The sequence below is a fragment of the Podarcis erhardii genome (assembly GCF_964252035.2).
Source record: "Podarcis erhardii genome assembly, chromosome: 5".
In the NCBI taxonomy this organism is placed as follows: Eukaryota; Metazoa; Chordata; class Lepidosauria; order Squamata; family Lacertidae; genus Podarcis; species Podarcis erhardii.
In genome coordinates, this window is record NC_138509.1 from 68,424,894 (window position 1) to 68,443,241 (window position 18,348).

The 18,348-nt window shown below is 38.4% G+C and overlaps 1 protein-coding gene across 1 annotated transcript in view; it reads left to right on the forward strand.

Moving 5' to 3' along the window:
• Positions 1 to 18,348, forward strand: part of CLSTN2 (calsyntenin 2) — a 323,329-nt gene that overhangs the window by 295,678 nt on the left and 9,303 nt on the right. Inside the window, exons 10-13 of the mRNA XM_081861525.1 lie at positions 8,287 to 8,453; positions 12,571 to 12,719; positions 13,441 to 13,667; positions 18,058 to 18,228. Of these exons, the coding sequence (XP_081717651.1) occupies positions 8,287 to 8,453; positions 12,571 to 12,719; positions 13,441 to 13,667; positions 18,058 to 18,228 (714 nt within the window). The remainder of the gene's footprint in view (positions 1 to 8,286; positions 8,454 to 12,570; positions 12,720 to 13,440; positions 13,668 to 18,057; positions 18,229 to 18,348) is intronic.

Here is an 18,348-nt window from a genome sequence, read left to right on the forward strand (position 1 = left end):
TAATGTAATATCTCATTGGCACCAAATCCCACACCTACTGTTTCTCATGAGCAATCAGCATTCTAATTATTGCTTAAGTGCCACAAGGCAAGATCTCTCTCTCTCTCTCCCTTTCTCCCTTTCTCTCTTTCTCTCTTTCTCTTCACTACTGGTGATGAGATTCTGGAATGGAATTATAAGACATATCCCAAATGTTACAGGATCTCCCTCACCATTTGAGACTAGGGCACTTTTGCTGGGAATTCTGGATGGAGAGGGAATCTCCACAATTAGCTATGTTCATATCTTTGTCTTCTTGGTAGCAAGTAGAATTCAAATTGTGCTTAAATGGAAAGATAAGAATCCATCTCCACATTTTGGTTGTTTTTACACAGAATGGGAAGCACTTATCTTAGACAAGATATCTAATTAGTAAAAAGTAATATCCATTTATAAATCCAAAGAGTGGAATTCAATGTCACACTATTACAAACATTCCATTTACATAAGCATTTCAGTTTCCCAAATGGAACATCACCATCCCCTCTGCTCTGTTCTGGGGGTGCTCCTGACCCCCCTGAACCAATTTGGTGTGTATTTGGTGCACAGGGGGAGTTGGGGCCGAAAAGGCCCATTCCATAAACAGAAGACCTAACTGAGTTTGTTTGGTAAATTCTGTTGTAGGACATTTATTTATTTACTTATTTTCAAATATGAATTCTTTTACTTATCAGAAAAGTGCAAATACAAATGCCCATACAAGTTTTTGTCAGTCCTTGGCAAAAGCTGGTAGGAAGAAGTCTGCATGCCATTCTAACTAACTCAACCCCAGGCACCAACACAGATGGGGTAGGATTGTGTTGTTATTACTTGTATCAGTTTTCTTCATTATGGGACACTGTATCGCACTATATCTTTGTTATATAAATGAAATCCACTAAATGCAAGAGGAGAGACTGTATTGTCTGTGTTCTGCTGCAGGAAAAAAACCGACTTTCCTTTTTTTGCAACTATTGCTCATGGCTAACAGATATACAGTCTTGTTTCATTGATTTGACCATAAACAAAACAAAACAAAACAAAACAAAACAAAACAAAACAAAACAAAACAAAACAAAACAAAACAAAACAAAACAAAACAAAACAAAACAGCACTGTTGGCATAATTCTATTCCCTAGTAAACAGAAAGACAACAAGTTTTGGGATAGATCTTCGAATGAATCCTCACCACTCATGCCTTGAGATCCTACATGACTAAGACCACATATGGCATCTCTTTGAACCACAAAGAAGAGCAAAGTTTCATGACAGGAAATTTTGGTTGTACAAAAAGTATTATTGGTAAAATGTAAGGAAAGTCTAATAAAGTCAGCAGTCACATTCACATGCTGCTTATGTAGTAAATCTGGATCAAAGCAGCATATAGATGTCATATTATTGCATTTCCAAACCTGACCTCCAAACAAAATGCCAACATTTCAAAGGACATTAATCTGTGATCACTATAGTACTGTTTTAGAGTTATTATTTTCCATTCTGTTGTATTTCCAGAACAGCGTTCAAGTTCAAAGCTTAATCCTTTGCTTTAAAAGCAGGTCATCCTTTTTCACCCATACTTATTTGCTCTATCTCTCTTGTATGACCTTTTGTGCATTCATTGATTTCCATGGTTTCTATAAATAAATAAATAAATAAATAAATAAAGCAGGCTGGATCCCTTGCAATTAGGATAACCAGCAGGAGAAGGACAGACAGTCCTGTCAGCATCACCCTTGAGCCAGTGCCACCAACTGCACTCATCCACTTCAGCCACGACTGGGCTAGGTGAGCTGGGTAGCACTTCCAGAGACCACCTTCTGCACAGGAACAGGTCAAAGTGCTGTGGACTCACAGCTTAGAGTTGTGAGCACCGGATTCACTTCCACAAGAAGACAGTCATCGCACAGCAGAGTATAGCAGAGCATAAATGACTCGGAGAGCAGCTCTGTAGAATATCTTCTTTATTCTATCTACAGCTATAATACACAACTATATACAGAGCTAAATGAGGTCTGAACTGCACTGAGTGTCTGCAGCTCATCTTAGCAGCAACCTTATCTATACACACGATCTCTCTCTAACACTCAGTCTTTCTCTCTCTGACACTTTGATGTGAGGCTGGAGCGGAATAAGTAGAGAGCAGAAACCGCCCCCTCCTCTCTGGAGAATTAGCAGAGAACATCAGCAGATTCTTGGATATGGGAGGGGTGAAATCTCCTCAAGTCCAACAGGTTAAAAACCTTCCAGATTTTCTAGGATTTATTAGGTTGCAGTTTTGTGAGAATCGGGATCAAAATCCATTCATGCCCCAAATAGTAATACTAGCAGTAGGAGAAAATGTAGGAAAGAAAGAAGAAAAAATCGGGATGAATTCTATTTAAAAATAAAAACAAAGGTCAAAGGTAATGTTTAATGCATTACTGCTAACTGTGAAGAAAAGTCTTTTTCCAAGATAAAGACATTTCATTTCTTGTCTGGAAAACAGGATTTGTTTCATGCTGGCTGCCTTCTTAACATGCCTTAGATCACAGGAGAAGCAGGGCACTCTTACAACTGATACATTTTAATTCTGTTTACCATAGGTGAACTCACTAAAATAATGCTGCTTATAAGTCTGTCTGTGTCTACCATCATGAAATGAAAGGTGTCTAACACCTTTCATGAAAATATCATAAGCAAGATTGAGGGAACGTATTTGTTCATAAGGTATTGCTTCTTAACAGTCTTTTGGTATAACTTTTTAATTTGATAACATTATTTATATTATAAGGTATACTGAAATGCTGGCAGCTGTTATAAGAACCAATCCTTATGGAACTTAATGTGTCATGTGCTTCCCAGTTGAAATACAGGACTGCCGATACTCCATTTGGAATCAACTGTGTACACAAAATGCAGTCTTCCTAAAGTTGTTCTCTTCCCACCCCCACACCCGTTGTTAAAAATGTAAGATAAGCCACACAGAGTGACCCACACTTATATCAAACTCTAGATTTGATGCACTAGTTAAATCCATACTTTGTGAGGCTACCTTAGAAGACTGGAAGTCTCAATCAGTGCCAAATGTGACTGCCTGGATGTTCGCACTGTCCAGAAGGCTAGAACAGGTGACATCAATTTTGCACCAGATGAATTGATTACCGTTGCATATCTGGACTCAGTTTAGAGTGATCATGTTAACCTTTAAAGCCCTTAACCATTTGGGTCATTATTTGCATGATTTTTTTTAATGTTATGTAGGTTATTGATACATTTGTTGTTTTAAATTGAGTTTTATTTTACTTCACCCTAAGATTGTTGTTATGATGGATGGCTGAGCTATAAATATTTTAGTTATAAGCAGCTGCTTATAATATACTTTTCTATGTTGGTCCCAGGCACCAGCCAAACATGGTGAGTGCCACTCTGTTTGCTGTGGCTATTCCAAGAAATGGCAGAATTAGCCTGACAAGGATTTGATACCAAACTATACATGGGGCAGGAGGTGGGTGGGTGGGTTTGCTGATGCACAGTGACAGAAAATATTGTAGTAAGAGGGTTGTGTTGCATCCTGTGCACTGTGGCTTTCAAAAATACATTGCCCACAAGTATTTATTTTTAATTAGTAGAAGCTTCGTCAGGATCCGCTAATGTATAGCTGCTTTCATCAAGCTGCTTTTTTAGAACACAGTACTACTATCAGTGCTTGACCTCCCTACTCATGAGGTTGTAACCTCCATACAGATTTTATTTGAGACTTATTTACAATGTGCTCCTGAAATAGAGCAGCTTATAGACCTTCTGGGGTAGTAATGTATGGTAATGCTTGTCTTGACCAGGTGAGTAGAAAAAATAAGGAATTGCTGTATATGCCTTGTTTTCAGTTTATGAAAGGCAGACTTCTTGAATACACAAATTGACAGTGATAAAACTTTGTTGGATCATGTGTAACATCTCAAAAGGTCTCATAGAGCATTTGCATCAGTACCTGGTGTCTCAGTATTGGTAGTGATAACCAATAGAATATAGTATGTTCCTCTTCTTTAATGTTTGCAGTTCTTTTCTGAGCTTTCAGACAGTAAAATCAGATTAAGTTTGATTATCACATTGTTATATTTAATAATAGCACTCCTTGGCAGCAGTCTTTTAGTTTTATAAGAGGCCATTGTGTTCTGATAACAGTTCATCTGCCAGTGTGGCAAAGAACCTCTCTTACTAAATGATGACTTCAATAATGCCAAGGTTTAGATGCTCCCTTTGGCTCTTTAGTTACCAACAATCATTTTGTGGCAAAGACAGGCAGAGAAGTAAGCAGGTTATATGAACTCTTTTCCCACAGATTTCATCAGAGTATCTTTGAAAAAAAAGATAAAGTCTCAATTTCATAGTGTTCCCCTCAGGAACCAATCCTTTCTATATGTATAACTCTTTACCTCCTGTCACTATAGCCGTGACATGAGTTAATTACTGTCAAAAGGTTGCACTTCCATTTTCCATAGCTGAAAAGTCATTACTTCCAATACTCCAAAGCCATTTTGGTATCTTAAGAGTTGTGGTGAGGGATGAAGTAATTAACTTGTGTCATTTCCACAATGGAGTCAACACTGAGTAGCTTTTTCAGACAATGCCTCCTAACAAATTAAGTCACATTACCATATAAACAATGGAAGTAATTTTGCTGTTTTCTTCCCCTTCCTCTTTGTGTCCTGACAAACCATAATCCCATGTTTAAAACAACAACAAAACAGATTAGTGAATCACCCTCCTTTGCTTTTTCTGCCTAAAAGGCATGGTTGGTCATATAATCAAATTAATTAAAACACAACTTTATTTAGTGTAATAGGACCAAGAGTGTTTTGTAGTAAGTGTTGATGCTTCTAAGGACTGCTAACTATATTTTCTGTTGCTCATTTCTGTCCTAAAATTCTCACGTGACTACATGATACAGAACAATTTTAGTTCACACATATTTCAGACCATAACTCTATCTACTATAATCATAGTGTGTGCTTCTTTGTTTTTCCACTTCATATACACTGCAAAAAAAGTACATGATATGATAAACACTGTACACAATGTGGAAAAAATGTGTATATGGGCCTCAGATATTACCAACTTAGTGGGTAGGCTTCAGAAGACTAATATATTTTGCTCATACACAAAGAACACATGGGATTTGGGTATATTCTTGCAGGAGGCAGAAACTGACACTGCAAGTCAGTGTCATCACCCATCTATTCAAGAAGGCCACACCAGGCTTCAGAAAGCATATCCTATTTGAATTTATAATTCCATGCTCTAATCACATACTTAATAGTTGTATGTGTTATGTTGTCCTGAAAGTCATTATTTATTTATTTGACAATTGGCAACTTCATATTCAGAATTGCTCGGGATTTAAAGGAATCCCCCCAAAAAAGTGCAGTTTCAAAGGTTGAGTCTACCATCTTGATTAAAAATGGTGTCCAACTGGATCCGAACACAGATGGCAACCTGCTCTTCGATCTCAGGAACAATTATGCAAAATGTGGTTATGTTATCTTAAGAAGCATCCAAATACATAGAAAACAGATATACGGACAAACAGCTTCCCAAAATATAGATGTAGTAGATTTCAGTTGTATCACACATTGCCACATAAATGTACCCCAAGTGGCTTCCAACACAACATCAAAACATATAAATCAACACATCATTGCATAATAGTCTAGATGCCACTTCATTTCAAAACATAATACGTCAATTCATATCATGCAAAAGTCTCTTCTCCCCCCCCCCCCTTTGCTGGCCACTCATTACACTGAGGTAAGGGATGGGCACAGAAGGAGGGCCTCCATTTGAAATCTTAATGTGTGAAAAGGATGGTACAGGTGCAGGCCATTCAACAAATTATTTTTCATGAAGTTGCAAATAGAACCTGAGAATATGCATCTCATGTGAGATGGGTATTTTGTGTCAGAATGCAAGATATACTGTCCTTTCTTTGCTTATTTCAATACAGATTAGTCTTTCTTGTTCAATTAGCTTCTCCTAATTGAGGTATGAGTGTGCAGTTTATGCTCTGTTGTTCGCCAAGTAGAATTCATGTGCAGTACTAATTCCTTGGCATAGGGTGTGATTTTATTGTTTAAGAGACCCTTTGGAAATCGAAACTGGTGACGTTTTTTGATACCTGAAACAGATTAAAATTCCGTTAGGAAAAATAACTAAAGTTTTATTTAACAATGTTTTTCTTTCCTTTCCAAAGCTGATATGGTACCATGAATCTAAGTGTTTATGGGTTTTCCATCATTGGTAATAAAAGGACAAAGTCATAAAGTATGAATGAAGCCTTTTGGCAGAAGTAGACTGTCCTCTCAGTTGTTCAAATTGTTAATTTTTTTCCTAGGAAGTTAAAATAAATAAGCCCATCTGTGTGTCATTTCAATGTTGACAACACTGTCACTCCCTTTTTACTGTTGTTGTAGCTGTCCTTGCAAGTTACTAAATGGTTGTGAAGTTTGGCTACATTTGGTTGGGCTCAGGTGGTGCATCAACACTATGGTTCATCATTAATTTTTATGATGCAGGTGGGTTTGTCTTCTCTGCTGGATCTATAAATAAGTTTCAATTGGACTGTCTCTTTTATTTATACTAGTTGTCTGGCTGAAGCTGCTCAGGTGGACCTAGAAGGTGCTGCCAATGGCAGACGTGACCAGTGTCTGTACTATAACCCCTTGAGAAGGATAACTGTTCAGCTGGATGCTTATTTTTAAACCATAACGCTTCTGATGCATTTGTCAGTGCTGTGTACTTCTCTCTATTTGTGTCCCAAGGAGGGTGTTGGTTAGCTTTTGCAAGTGACACTTTAGGGGCTTGCATTTCTCTAACAATTTTAAAATACAGTTAATGCATCTTGTAAAATGGGAAATATTAAAAATGGGAAATATTAAAATTTTAATAAAATAAAATTAAAATATTGTTGTCAGTTATAGTCATTCTGACTCTCCCTCCTGGAAATGTGGCTTCTTCCTTAAAAGCAATAGTAGTTCATTGTTAATACGGAAATATACATCATATGGGTTAGTATCATAATGTGGTGCAGATGTAGAAAATATAAAACCAAGTAAAAATGTTCTGTGAAATATTTGGTGGTAGCATTTGCAGGCTTGATTCATATTATAAGGTACCGAGTTTCAGGAATCAGTAAGAAAATCAACCTCAGTATGCAATTATGATATTGATGAAATAAAACCAAAGCAGCCTATACCCCAATAAATCAATGTGCATGAAATCAATGTGCAAAATCCAATTGCTTCTGATTCACCCATACCTCACCCACTGGCATGACTGAAATCAGATGTTAATCTTGAATGGGTTTATTTCCTTAATTTACTCCATAATGAGTCTGTTTTTCTTTCCTCTATCAGCCACTCATTTCTATTTAGTTTTATATATCACAGGCAGTCATTACTAAGCAGCATAATGTCAGTTTATATAGAAGGTAAGCAAATTTGGTAGGAAGGCCATTTTGTTAATTTAACAGTAACTAATTGCATATTGCTTTATAAGAGATTTACTATTCCCAGGACCAGCAAGCAGCATAGATGGCCTTTTCATTTGGTTGGTGCTTTGTTTTTAAACAGCATGTTATTTTCAGGTTTCCTTCTTCATCTATAGAATCACAAATATCTTCTAAAATATAACAGAGTTTGATGTTTAGCTTTATGCTGCTTCTAAATTAAAATCGTAGAAGCAGCTTTTACATCACTTGCTGCAGGGCCATGTCTCCGACTAGAATGCATTTTCACATCAGACTCCCATATGAAAGCAGGAGTTTTTAATAATATAAATGGTGATATTGAGACATTCTAATCCCTCACATGAGGGAAATGAGTGTGCTAGCTCTACCTCCCTCTGTCATCATACCTGACACCTTCCACAAGAAAAGGTGGGGAGCCTTTTCTTCCAGGGAAATTGCATGGTAAGTAGAGCAGGATCGTCACTGCACACAGATGATAGGGACAGGGATGGAGGGGGCAGAGCTAGTGCACATGCCCCCACTTTCCCTCATGCAATCTAATTGCATGGGAATTAGAATGTGCAAATAGGTCTGGAGCATTATAACCATAAATAGTAACAATGTACGAGCCATTTTCTATTTGGAATTCTGTTTGGGATTACAACAGCAGCTGGATTGTCAATTGTCTCAGACGTTTAAAGATTGTGTTGGAAATATTGATAGCCATAAATAAAAATGTATCTATGAATTATTATCAGCTACGATTTGTGCTTCTTTTTTTTAATAGGAGGTGAAGTCTCTAAACCCAGATTTGCTCAGTTTTTCCATGGCAGCCTTGCCAGCCTAACCATCCGACCAGGCAAAATTGAGAGTCAGAAAGTGATTTCCTGTTTGCAAGCCTGCAAGGAAGGTTTGGATATTAACTCCCTGGAGAGTCTTGGCCAAGGACTAAAGGTGAGGGATGAACTGACATCATTTTTGATAACATTGAAAGCTGATTTATGAAGTGAAGAGCACAAGGTAGAGTACAAATGTATTCCCAGAAGCCATCTAATATGCTATGAAGTCATGCAAGGAAGCAGCTGAGCAGAAGAGGAGCTATGTGGCGCTGAATGCTTCCATTTTTGCCTTTATAAACCTATAGGTACCAAGTGCCATGGGTCTTTCATAACCCTTCGGCTTTTCAGCGTTCAGTTCTGCTCATGGTATGTTTGAGACATTCTAAAGAAACATGCACGTTCTCCAGGAGATACAGCACACATATCATCAGGCTTGTGCTACAGTTTCTGTAGCACCTTGAAGATGTCTACCATTAGAGCAGGGATGGGTAACTGGATGGAGGAGGCAAATGGGATCAACAATTCAACCACCACAACCCCATGGGCCACTGGGACAGGCGCGCAGCCCCGCCCACCTGCCAGTCACCTGACATTACCACCAAATGTGATTTCTCCCCCTCTTGATTTTACTATTTTATCATTTGTAAATGACTTTGATGAGTCTTTTAATGACCGAGCAGTGTACACATTTTATGAAATAAATAATAAAATAAAAAATAAACTTTCCCTTCATCATCAACACTTTTTTGTATGCCCCTTTTCCACACAAAAGTTACTCTCAGTGTAGCTTACAAAGAAACATCACAAAATCCACAATTGCAAGTATAATTTCATAGTAACAGCAATAATAAACAAAGCTACATTGTGTTGCATGCAATGGCATACAACGCCCCCCCCCCAAAAAAATCAGTATTATAAATGTAGCAACATTACACCTCCTAGCAGTGGCAACAATAACAAGGGAGTTTGAACTGTTTGTCCTTGGTCCTAGATTGGGTGTGGGAAACAATAGACCCTCCAGATGTTGCTGAACTACAACTCCCATCAGTCCCAGTAAGTATTGCCAATGGCCAGGGATTTTTGGGTACAGTGGTACCTCGGGATGCGAACGGGATCCGTTCCAGAGCCCAGTTTGCATCCCGAACGGAACGCAAGACGCGACAGCACGTCTGCGTGTGCGCAGGTCGTGTTTCGCTGCTTCCGTGCATGCGTGTGACGTCATTTTGAGCATCTGTGCATGCGCGAGTGGCGAAACCTGGAAGTAACGTGCTCTGTTACTTCCGGGTTGCTGCGGAGCGCAACTCGAATGCGTTCAACCCAAAGCACATTCAACTTGAGGTATGACTGTATTGTAATCCAGCAACAAATGGAGGGTCAAAGGTTCTCCACACCTGTCCTAGATGTCCTACCCACTGTTGCTATGTCTGCTACAACTTAGGCAACAATCAAGTTAATCTGATCAAGCATCTAGTTCTCAGCTTTCACAAAGAATCCACTGCCCTGTTAGCATCGCCATTCAGGCAGTAACTCCTCACATGGTTTACTCACAGTTTCTCTCCTGCAGCAGCTTCTTCTTACACAACTACAAATTCAGGGGGTGGTATAGCTGGAAACACCTCTGTGCCTCTCCATCTTACATTGAAACTACAAACAAAAGATAATTCTTTGGATCCCTGGCTTGAATTCAAGCTGTCCCTGCAATGGAAGATTATTTACTCCTTGAGCTTGAATTCAAGACCAGGATACAAAAGAAGAATAAGGAACATTTTATAATTTAGTTTACGTGTTGCATTTATGTTCCTCCTTTTCTACAAGGTGGGGTACATGGTTCACCCCCTCCTCATTTATTCCCCACGACAACCCTGTGAGTTAGGTTAGGATGAGAGGCAATGACTGGCTCAAGGCTTCTGGGCTTTGGGAACCCCAGGACAAGGGACTTTGTCAGCCCTGTGCTCAGTGCTTTGGGGGAGTGCCCAACACCACTTGGGCACTTGGAAACCCCTGTACAAAACAGCAGAAAGCAGGCTGGGTGGTTGATGTGTGGGAGAGCAAAGTTTTCTTTTTGCAAGCTTAAAATCTAAATATCATAGTCGTAGGTTAACAAATGGAAATATTTTCAGCAGTTGCTTTTCCGTTGTAATGATGCAAACACATGATTTCCCAGGGTTTTCTTCGTCTTCAAAGAAACAGTAGCAGCTAAATTCACATTTATCAAACATAAATTAAAAATATTTTGTATAAAATCTTGGCTGTGAGCAAATATGTATAAAGAAATACGTTGTTTATTAAAAATGTATGTTGCCCTCCATCAGCTCTTGCTTATCTGCTGATCAATAGGAAACACAGTTTGTACACTGCTGTTTGCAGCTGACAATTCTTTGAAGCCTGCTTGAGGAGTGCCAGCATTTCTTGTCTTCTGTTTTGCCTCCCAACGGCTGATCTCGTATGGACAAGCGGCTGTCTCTGTGAAGCAGCTGCGGGTGGGAGAAATAAATGCAAGAGTTTAATTTTTCAGCTTCAAAACATTCTCTGTCTCCAATCTACAAGCTGGCATGGCTCAAGATCCTCCTTTCATTTTTACCTTTTCAGCTATTTTGAGAGTCAGTGTGACAGCAGGAGAGGAAAATGAGAGGAGCTGTCAGAAATAGGGTCTCGTGCAGCGTTTCCTAGTTGGCCTGACAGTGACATGTCCTGATGAAAGAACTGCAGTTGGCCCTAGAGTTGAACAGGACAGTAATAAAGACAGATTGTGCCTGTCTTTCAATAAAAATAAAAATAAATCTGTATACAAATCATACCTGTACATAGAAGCAAATCGTGTGCATGCATGCCAAGTAGCTTTTTCATAAAAATATAAAACACAAATCTGGAACAAAGAGATAGGAAGCATTGTCTGAAACGTTACCTAATTTGGGAAACAAGAACAGGATGAATGTGCAGGTGAGCTTGGTAATTAGATGTTCACTAGTCATCTGTTGTCACACTTGCCATTTCATATACATGGATTGTGCCATTTTGTCTAGGCCCATGGTTCCCAACATGGGGCACATGCCCCACAAGGGCGTGATTTGATTTTTAAGGGGGGCAATTCAAGAATAAGTTATTAACAGTGAATGGTCTATTAGGCTTCCTCCACATGAATAGGAGTTCATTTTTTGAATAATAAGAATTATATGTCACGGGGGGAGGGGGAGGGGGTCAGGATTTTAGAGATGCTTAGGTGGGGAATGGCCAAAAAAAGGTTGGGAACCACTGGTCTAGGCTAATAAAGTAAACAAAGGTACCGTAAATAAGGATACAGATGTTGAGATTCTAACAAACTTGAGCAAGCGAGCACAGTTTCTTTCATCTACAGTGAATTTAGCAATGTCTAGTGACGTATAGGTGAAGTAAAATATAATCCTGATCTCATATTTATTTCATTTATTGAATAAAGTTTATATTCTGCATGATTGTTTAAAGCGGTTTACAAAAAAGGAGAAAATCAAGAGAAATTTTCCGCCATACTTTAAAACATACAAATGCTAAATTACTAAAACAGAGTAAAATTGCCTCAACTTTCTAAACATAATTAACATATCATACAACCTGCTGCAGGCGATGACATTCCCTTTCAGTGTTTACATGTTGGATAATTAAAAAATATGGCACATCTTCCTGTAGTCAGAAGTTGTATTTATTAGTCTCTACTAATTCATATACGCACACCATATTCTGCTTCATGTATGGACCACTAGGCCAATAGCATTTTGTGATTTGGATTTACTAGACACTCATTGCTATAGTGGAATAAGAAAGCATCTGCCCATTTAGAATAAAGATTTGGAAGGAATTGACAAAGTAGAATATTTTTGTTGAACTTGCAGAGAAAAAATGACCCCCATATTTCATTGTAATAAGCTGCAGTTATGGCAAAAGCATGATGGTTAAATATGAAGAGTAGAGGAAATTGTCTTGATTCAAAGTGCTTCCACTGACTTCTAATTTATTTTACTGTTAATTATAGCTGCAATAATTACTAAAAGGTATGGTAGATGAGTGCCTGGTGGGTGCTTGATCATAAATGGCTTTTACATATAGAACAAACATTAGCTAATAAAATTACAGGGTTGTAGGTTTGTTTTTTTAAAAAATTGATGGGAATATAACTGGTCTCTGTGAAACAGTTTTTATGACTCATCCTATATTACTTCCCTAAATACTAATTATATTCTTTGTCCCCCACCCACCAGTATCACTTCAATCCTTCCCAGTCAGTACTTGTAATAGAAGGAGATGACATTGTGAATATAAATCAAGCTCTCCAAAAGGTCTCCTATATCAACTCAAGACAGTTTCCAACTTCAGGCATTCGCCGTCTTAAAGTCTCATCCAAAGTCCAGTAAGTTATACTCACTGAGCTTGATTCAACCATTCCTTATACTTCATTAAACCTCATATCAAGAACCTTACAGGTTTGGATGTGGAATAATGGCATGAAAATAAAATCTATCAATATAATTGGTCTTTTAATGAATTGGCGAATAGCTTAAGAATTACATTTACTTTTACAGTGAAATAATTTCAGCTATACAGTAATTTCCTAATTCCTGCATGCCCATTGACTTCAGATAGAGTTCTGGATGTGTGTGAAATGGCCTCCTGATGCATTCAGTGTAAAATGGATGATTAGGTTCGTGATGCACATTTAACAAGATAGCTATATCAAACCCATTAAGTATCAATTTGAGTACCTAATGTAAAATGCCTAACAATTAGAAGCCATCTAATCAGATTTAACAATTGACTGTTGGTTATATGTTATTTAAGGGGTTTAAATGGTATGTGTGCATTGACCTTACTAAAGATCATGCCTACCAATGATATGCTCAGCTACCCTTTAAATAATTTGAGTAATTGTGCTCCTAATGTTCACAGGGAGCTGAGTAGGTTCATAGCTGCCCTATGGGTAGACAGGGGGGAAAGGCAAATGTGCTAACATTCCAAAAAAGAAGAAGAAGGAATTGGCTGAAATGTTTTTTCATCAGACTGTGTGCTTCTTGCAAAGGAAGAATGTACACTAAAACCTCTTCCATGAAGTTAATGAATAATATATTTTTCAGATGTTTTGGTGAAGATGTCTGCATTAGTATCCCAGATATAGATGCCTATGTAATGGTGTTTCAGGCCAAGGAGCCCAAGATTACAATAAGTGGGATGGATCATTTTGCAAGACCGGCTGCACAATTTGAACAAGAAAGAGGCGTGATTCTTTTACCGGATATCAGAATTGTCAGCACAGTCACTAAAATGGAACACCCTCCTGACTTGAAGGAAACTGAAGATAGAGGTTTGTGGGTTTTAAGAGTTTATGGTTTCTGTGACAGTAGAGACTGAGCACCAGGTAGCAAAGAGAAGGACATATTACTGAGACAAAACCTATTGCCGTGTAGTTGTATGGCCAATATAGTTTCTGTGGCATGCAAATGTGCCCATAGGGTCTCAAAGATTGGTGGTTCTTGTTTCTTGTTTCTTTCTCTTTTTGGCCTTTATTGACATAAGTTTAAACAATAAAATCACACAAAGTCATCCAAATACATTGATAATCCAAACACATACAATATATAAAATACTAAATAGCAGCCACTGAATAAATCAGACAACTTTAGCTTTAGCTTTAAATATCTCGGCTAAATACCCCAAAACAATCTTGATCGTTTTGGGAGTACCACCCCTCAACAAATATTGGATTACAAACTCTTTGTAAATCAATATTTTAAACTGTAGGGGAGTCCCTAGGAGATCTCTGTGAAGGGTGTCAAAAGGAGGGCAATCCAAAATTATGTGATGTATTGTATCTGGTGGGTTCTTATTGTTAAGCTGGTTGTTTTTAACACAGTAGGTCTCAGTTGGCAGGCACAATACATGTGGAAAGAGGTAAAGAGAGGCTGGAAAGTTATAGTCAGCATCCTGATGAATCAGACTGCTGAAAGGAGGCTTACCTGACCCAACCTCTCACAGGAAACATGGGGAAGATGCCATAATCCTTAGGTTTATTACTAAGGTTGATTAGCTCAGTACTCTCAGTCTAAAGAGTGTTCTCTGCGTATGCAAAAGGTGTGGGTTGTGAAGAGCACCAACCAGTTTAAGGCTGTTTTAACTGATACTTGGAACTATGCAGGTCAGGTTCTGAAGGCTGCCCATCAGAAACTAGTCATGGGAATGGATGTTCTTGACTTTCACCTTAGTAAAGGGTATAATTTGTACTGAAAGGAGGTAAAATGGTTTTAATTGATCACACACAGGTCATCCTTATCTGCTGCCCATGTCTTCATTCCAGTGATATGGACGGGATGTTGGCAAGGAGTCACACAAACTCAGGCTACAATCCTCTATGCCCTTAGGAGTTCCAGTGAGTCCATTGGAGCACACAGTGCTTCTCTTGACTCAGTAGAAGAGCCAAATCTTGCAGTGGACTGATACCCACAGTAGCTCTGCGGCAAACAAATCACTATTATTATTATTACTGTTATTATTAAAGCTGAGGGACATGTACACTAAAGATAATTAAGAATAGTTAAAAACAGAAAAACAACAGATATATTTAAATAATGACAAAATACCTTCTATTTCCTCCCATTCTCATTCCACTTCACCACAAAAAAAGCTTTTATTCTTGTTTATGCAAGGTAGTGAATGAGAAGCCCATAATCACACAAAATCATACAGATCAAACTGTGCATACAATTGTTTTATTTTACATCTGATATTACAATAAAATCAAAGTCTCAGAATTCTTAGCTGCCCCAGTATAATTAAATGAGAGTCCAAATGAAAAGTAATGCTGTATATTTTTAAACAATTTTATATGAAAGAGATGTAGATGGAGCAGGAAATTACACTCTGAAGATATGTTCAGTGGTTGATGTTAATCCAGCACTGCTGTAAAACTAGAAAGTTCAATAAGAGAGAAAATAAAGCTAAGTGGGGAAATAATGAAACATGTTCATTTTCTTTCTCTCAAAACCACTTATCAGTTTCCCCCTTTCTCTGTCATTGTTAGAGCTAATTTTGTCTTTCATTTCTGATTTTTCAGGCATCGTCTTTCACTGCTTCCTTCCTTTATCCAGGCATTTGCTAAATTTTGATGCTGCTTTTATCCATACAAACACATGTGCATGTACATGAACACACCAGTTTGCCTGCATCAGTAGCATTTTACCCCGATCCCTGCCTTGGTCATGCCCCATGCTCCACAGGACAGTAAAACAGATGACAGTGCTACTGAGCTAAACTGGGTCAGAAGACAAACATTTCTCATGGGCGGTTATGGCATTGTCAGTCCCTGAGCCATGTAGGAAATACTTAGATTACAACTAGAATTATGTATTATGGAGCTTGAGAGAGGCTGAAATGTTTCACAGTGAGGAATTATACAGTAGTTTCCTGAAACATTGGTACCACAATGCATCTAATTGTTAGTTGGCCACAAACTATTTTGAATGGAATTGAAAGCATTTGCTAGCAAATGTTGACAATCTAATTTTGAAAAGCATTCGGGTCCATTGTAGTTATAAGCTTATGCTCTTTTTAATTATAGCTGGAAAAAGTGGGTAAAGCAAATTGCCGTAAACCAAGTTGCTACCACCATTAATCATTGGCTCACAACATTGAATTATATATTTTATCAGCGTCCTATTTAACTTGGAACTATTTTTGTATATGTTATGTTTTCTTTGGTAGCTAAAGCAATATTAAAGTGCCTGTCTTTGCATCTATGAATATATATTTAATGCACTTGAGGGAATCAGTGCAAATGTCACTCACCCTCAGCATAAAAGAATAAATGGGCTATATTTTAGTGCAAACAAAGAAACTAGGATATAGTGCTATGTTAGGACTAGGCTTCCTAACGTATTGGGATAATTTTGTTTATGCTGGAACCCTGCAATCCAATTTAGACATTACTTTTCCACAATCAGATTTCTGAGAAACTCTTTTTCATGTTGCATTATATGCAATTCACTTACATTACAAGAAAATTGCACGCAGGAACTTTACAGGAGTACAGTGGTACCTCGGGTTACATACGCTTCAGGTTACAGACTCCGCTAACCCAGAAATAATGCTTCAGGTTAAGAACTTTGCTTCAGGATGAGAACAGAAATCATGCTCCGGCGGCGTAACGGCAGCAGGAGGCCCCATTAGCTAAAGTGGTGCTTCAGGTTAAGAACAGACCTCCAGAACGAATTAAGTACTTAACCCGAGGTACCACTGTACCAGGGATATACAGACTGGCTTGCAGACCCTGACTTCAGTTCTGATTATCACAGAACATACAGTGTTTTAAAATGTTATCCCAACAATACGAGAACCACCATGGTGGAAAGGTTTTCAGCAATCACATGTGGGGGCCGAAGCCTTTCATAACTGCAGAAAGACTTTACTACAAGAGACATTCCTTTTATATTTTTCCAAATGTATCCCATGAGAGAAACAGTTTAAGTCAATTTTCCAGCCACTTGATGCCAAGTGGACCAGAGAATTAAATATGAAATTTGCATACTCTTCCTTCTGTGACAAGATAGTTGTTATTCTCCGTAGTGAAATAGAGGAAGTTTATATCTCAAGTTTTACAAGCGTTGCCCATTAAGAATCATCAAGTTGCATAGATGGGTGGTACTGGATTTTGTCTCCTTCTTTAAGTAATAAAGTGACTGAGACAAATGTACTGGCAGAGAAGAAGTCTTGCTCCAGTTCACAACTCCTTAGTTTCATGGTTTCCATACTTCATACAGTGTAGGCCTTGTCGGTGTCAGTACACATTGACAACAGAACAGCAAAACTATCCATATGTAAATTTGTTTCCAAGATTAAATTTTAATTCTGTGCTTTCCAAATAAAGTCCAGGACCTATACTGTGCTTTAATACACCTTCCAAACGGTGTACAAACTGAGATATGAAAGCTAGCAGCTAAATGGCACCTTAAGCCTACAGGTTATGGGCACAACAACAGAATGTCTAGGCGCGCTTATTTTTATAACCAGAATACAAAGCTGAAAATGAATGGACTGCAGCTAAAATATTATGTTCATTTTTCACAAGGTCCTGTTCTTCCCCTGCCCATCCCCCTAATATTCTTAAGAGGGTTTCTTCTCCAGTCTTCAGCTGGAAGTGGGGAGGCAAAAAAGTTTTGTTTTTTTTTTAATCTGAAATCTTAGGTGCAGTATTGCGCCCAGTGCTCAGAAACTGCTTGCGCTAATGAAATTCCCTGTCACAAAATGCGACTAGAACAATGGGAATTTCAAACACTGCTTCCAATTGTCCTAGCGCAAGGGTTACCAATGTGGCACCTGGGGGAGCCAGTGTGCCCACAGTGCCTCCTACGTCACCTACAAAAATCTACGTAAATGTTTCCTCAAAAATCCAAAATGCGCAAAAGACTGTTTGTACTTCCTCCTCAGTCTGCATTTGTACTGGCTAAGTCTTTCCTACATTGAAAACCCTCCCCTCAATGGCCACATTTCACTGGATACCAGGATTGGATGTCTACCCTCCCATTCCGTTCTAAATAGGGGAAGGCTGCAAAAAGCCACTTTCTCCAAGTGAGTGCAGCGTTGGCTGATGTAGGTGTATTTCCCCTATTAATGGGACAGCTCATGTTGCAGCGCATTGTATAGTATCACCATAAGCTGCTTTTTAACTTGGATCTTTTGTGTGTCTCCTGTTTGATCCTCAGTCCATAAACCAGTTACCCTAGAAGAAATGCACCATAACTTGGATTTTTGTGACATTTTGGTAATTGGAGCAGAACTGGACCCCACACATGAATGTTTAGAACTGGATCGGAAAGAACTTCAAGGAAAACACTTGGATGCTACAAACTCCACAGCAGGGTATTCAATATACGGTATGTTTTATTTCTTGATCTTTCCTCCCCTTTTCGACTTATTTTCTAAGTTTAAAATTAAATGTTCTTTTTTTGTGATTTGGAAGTTACAGCCTTTTGTTTAAGGAAAGAGTAGAATTC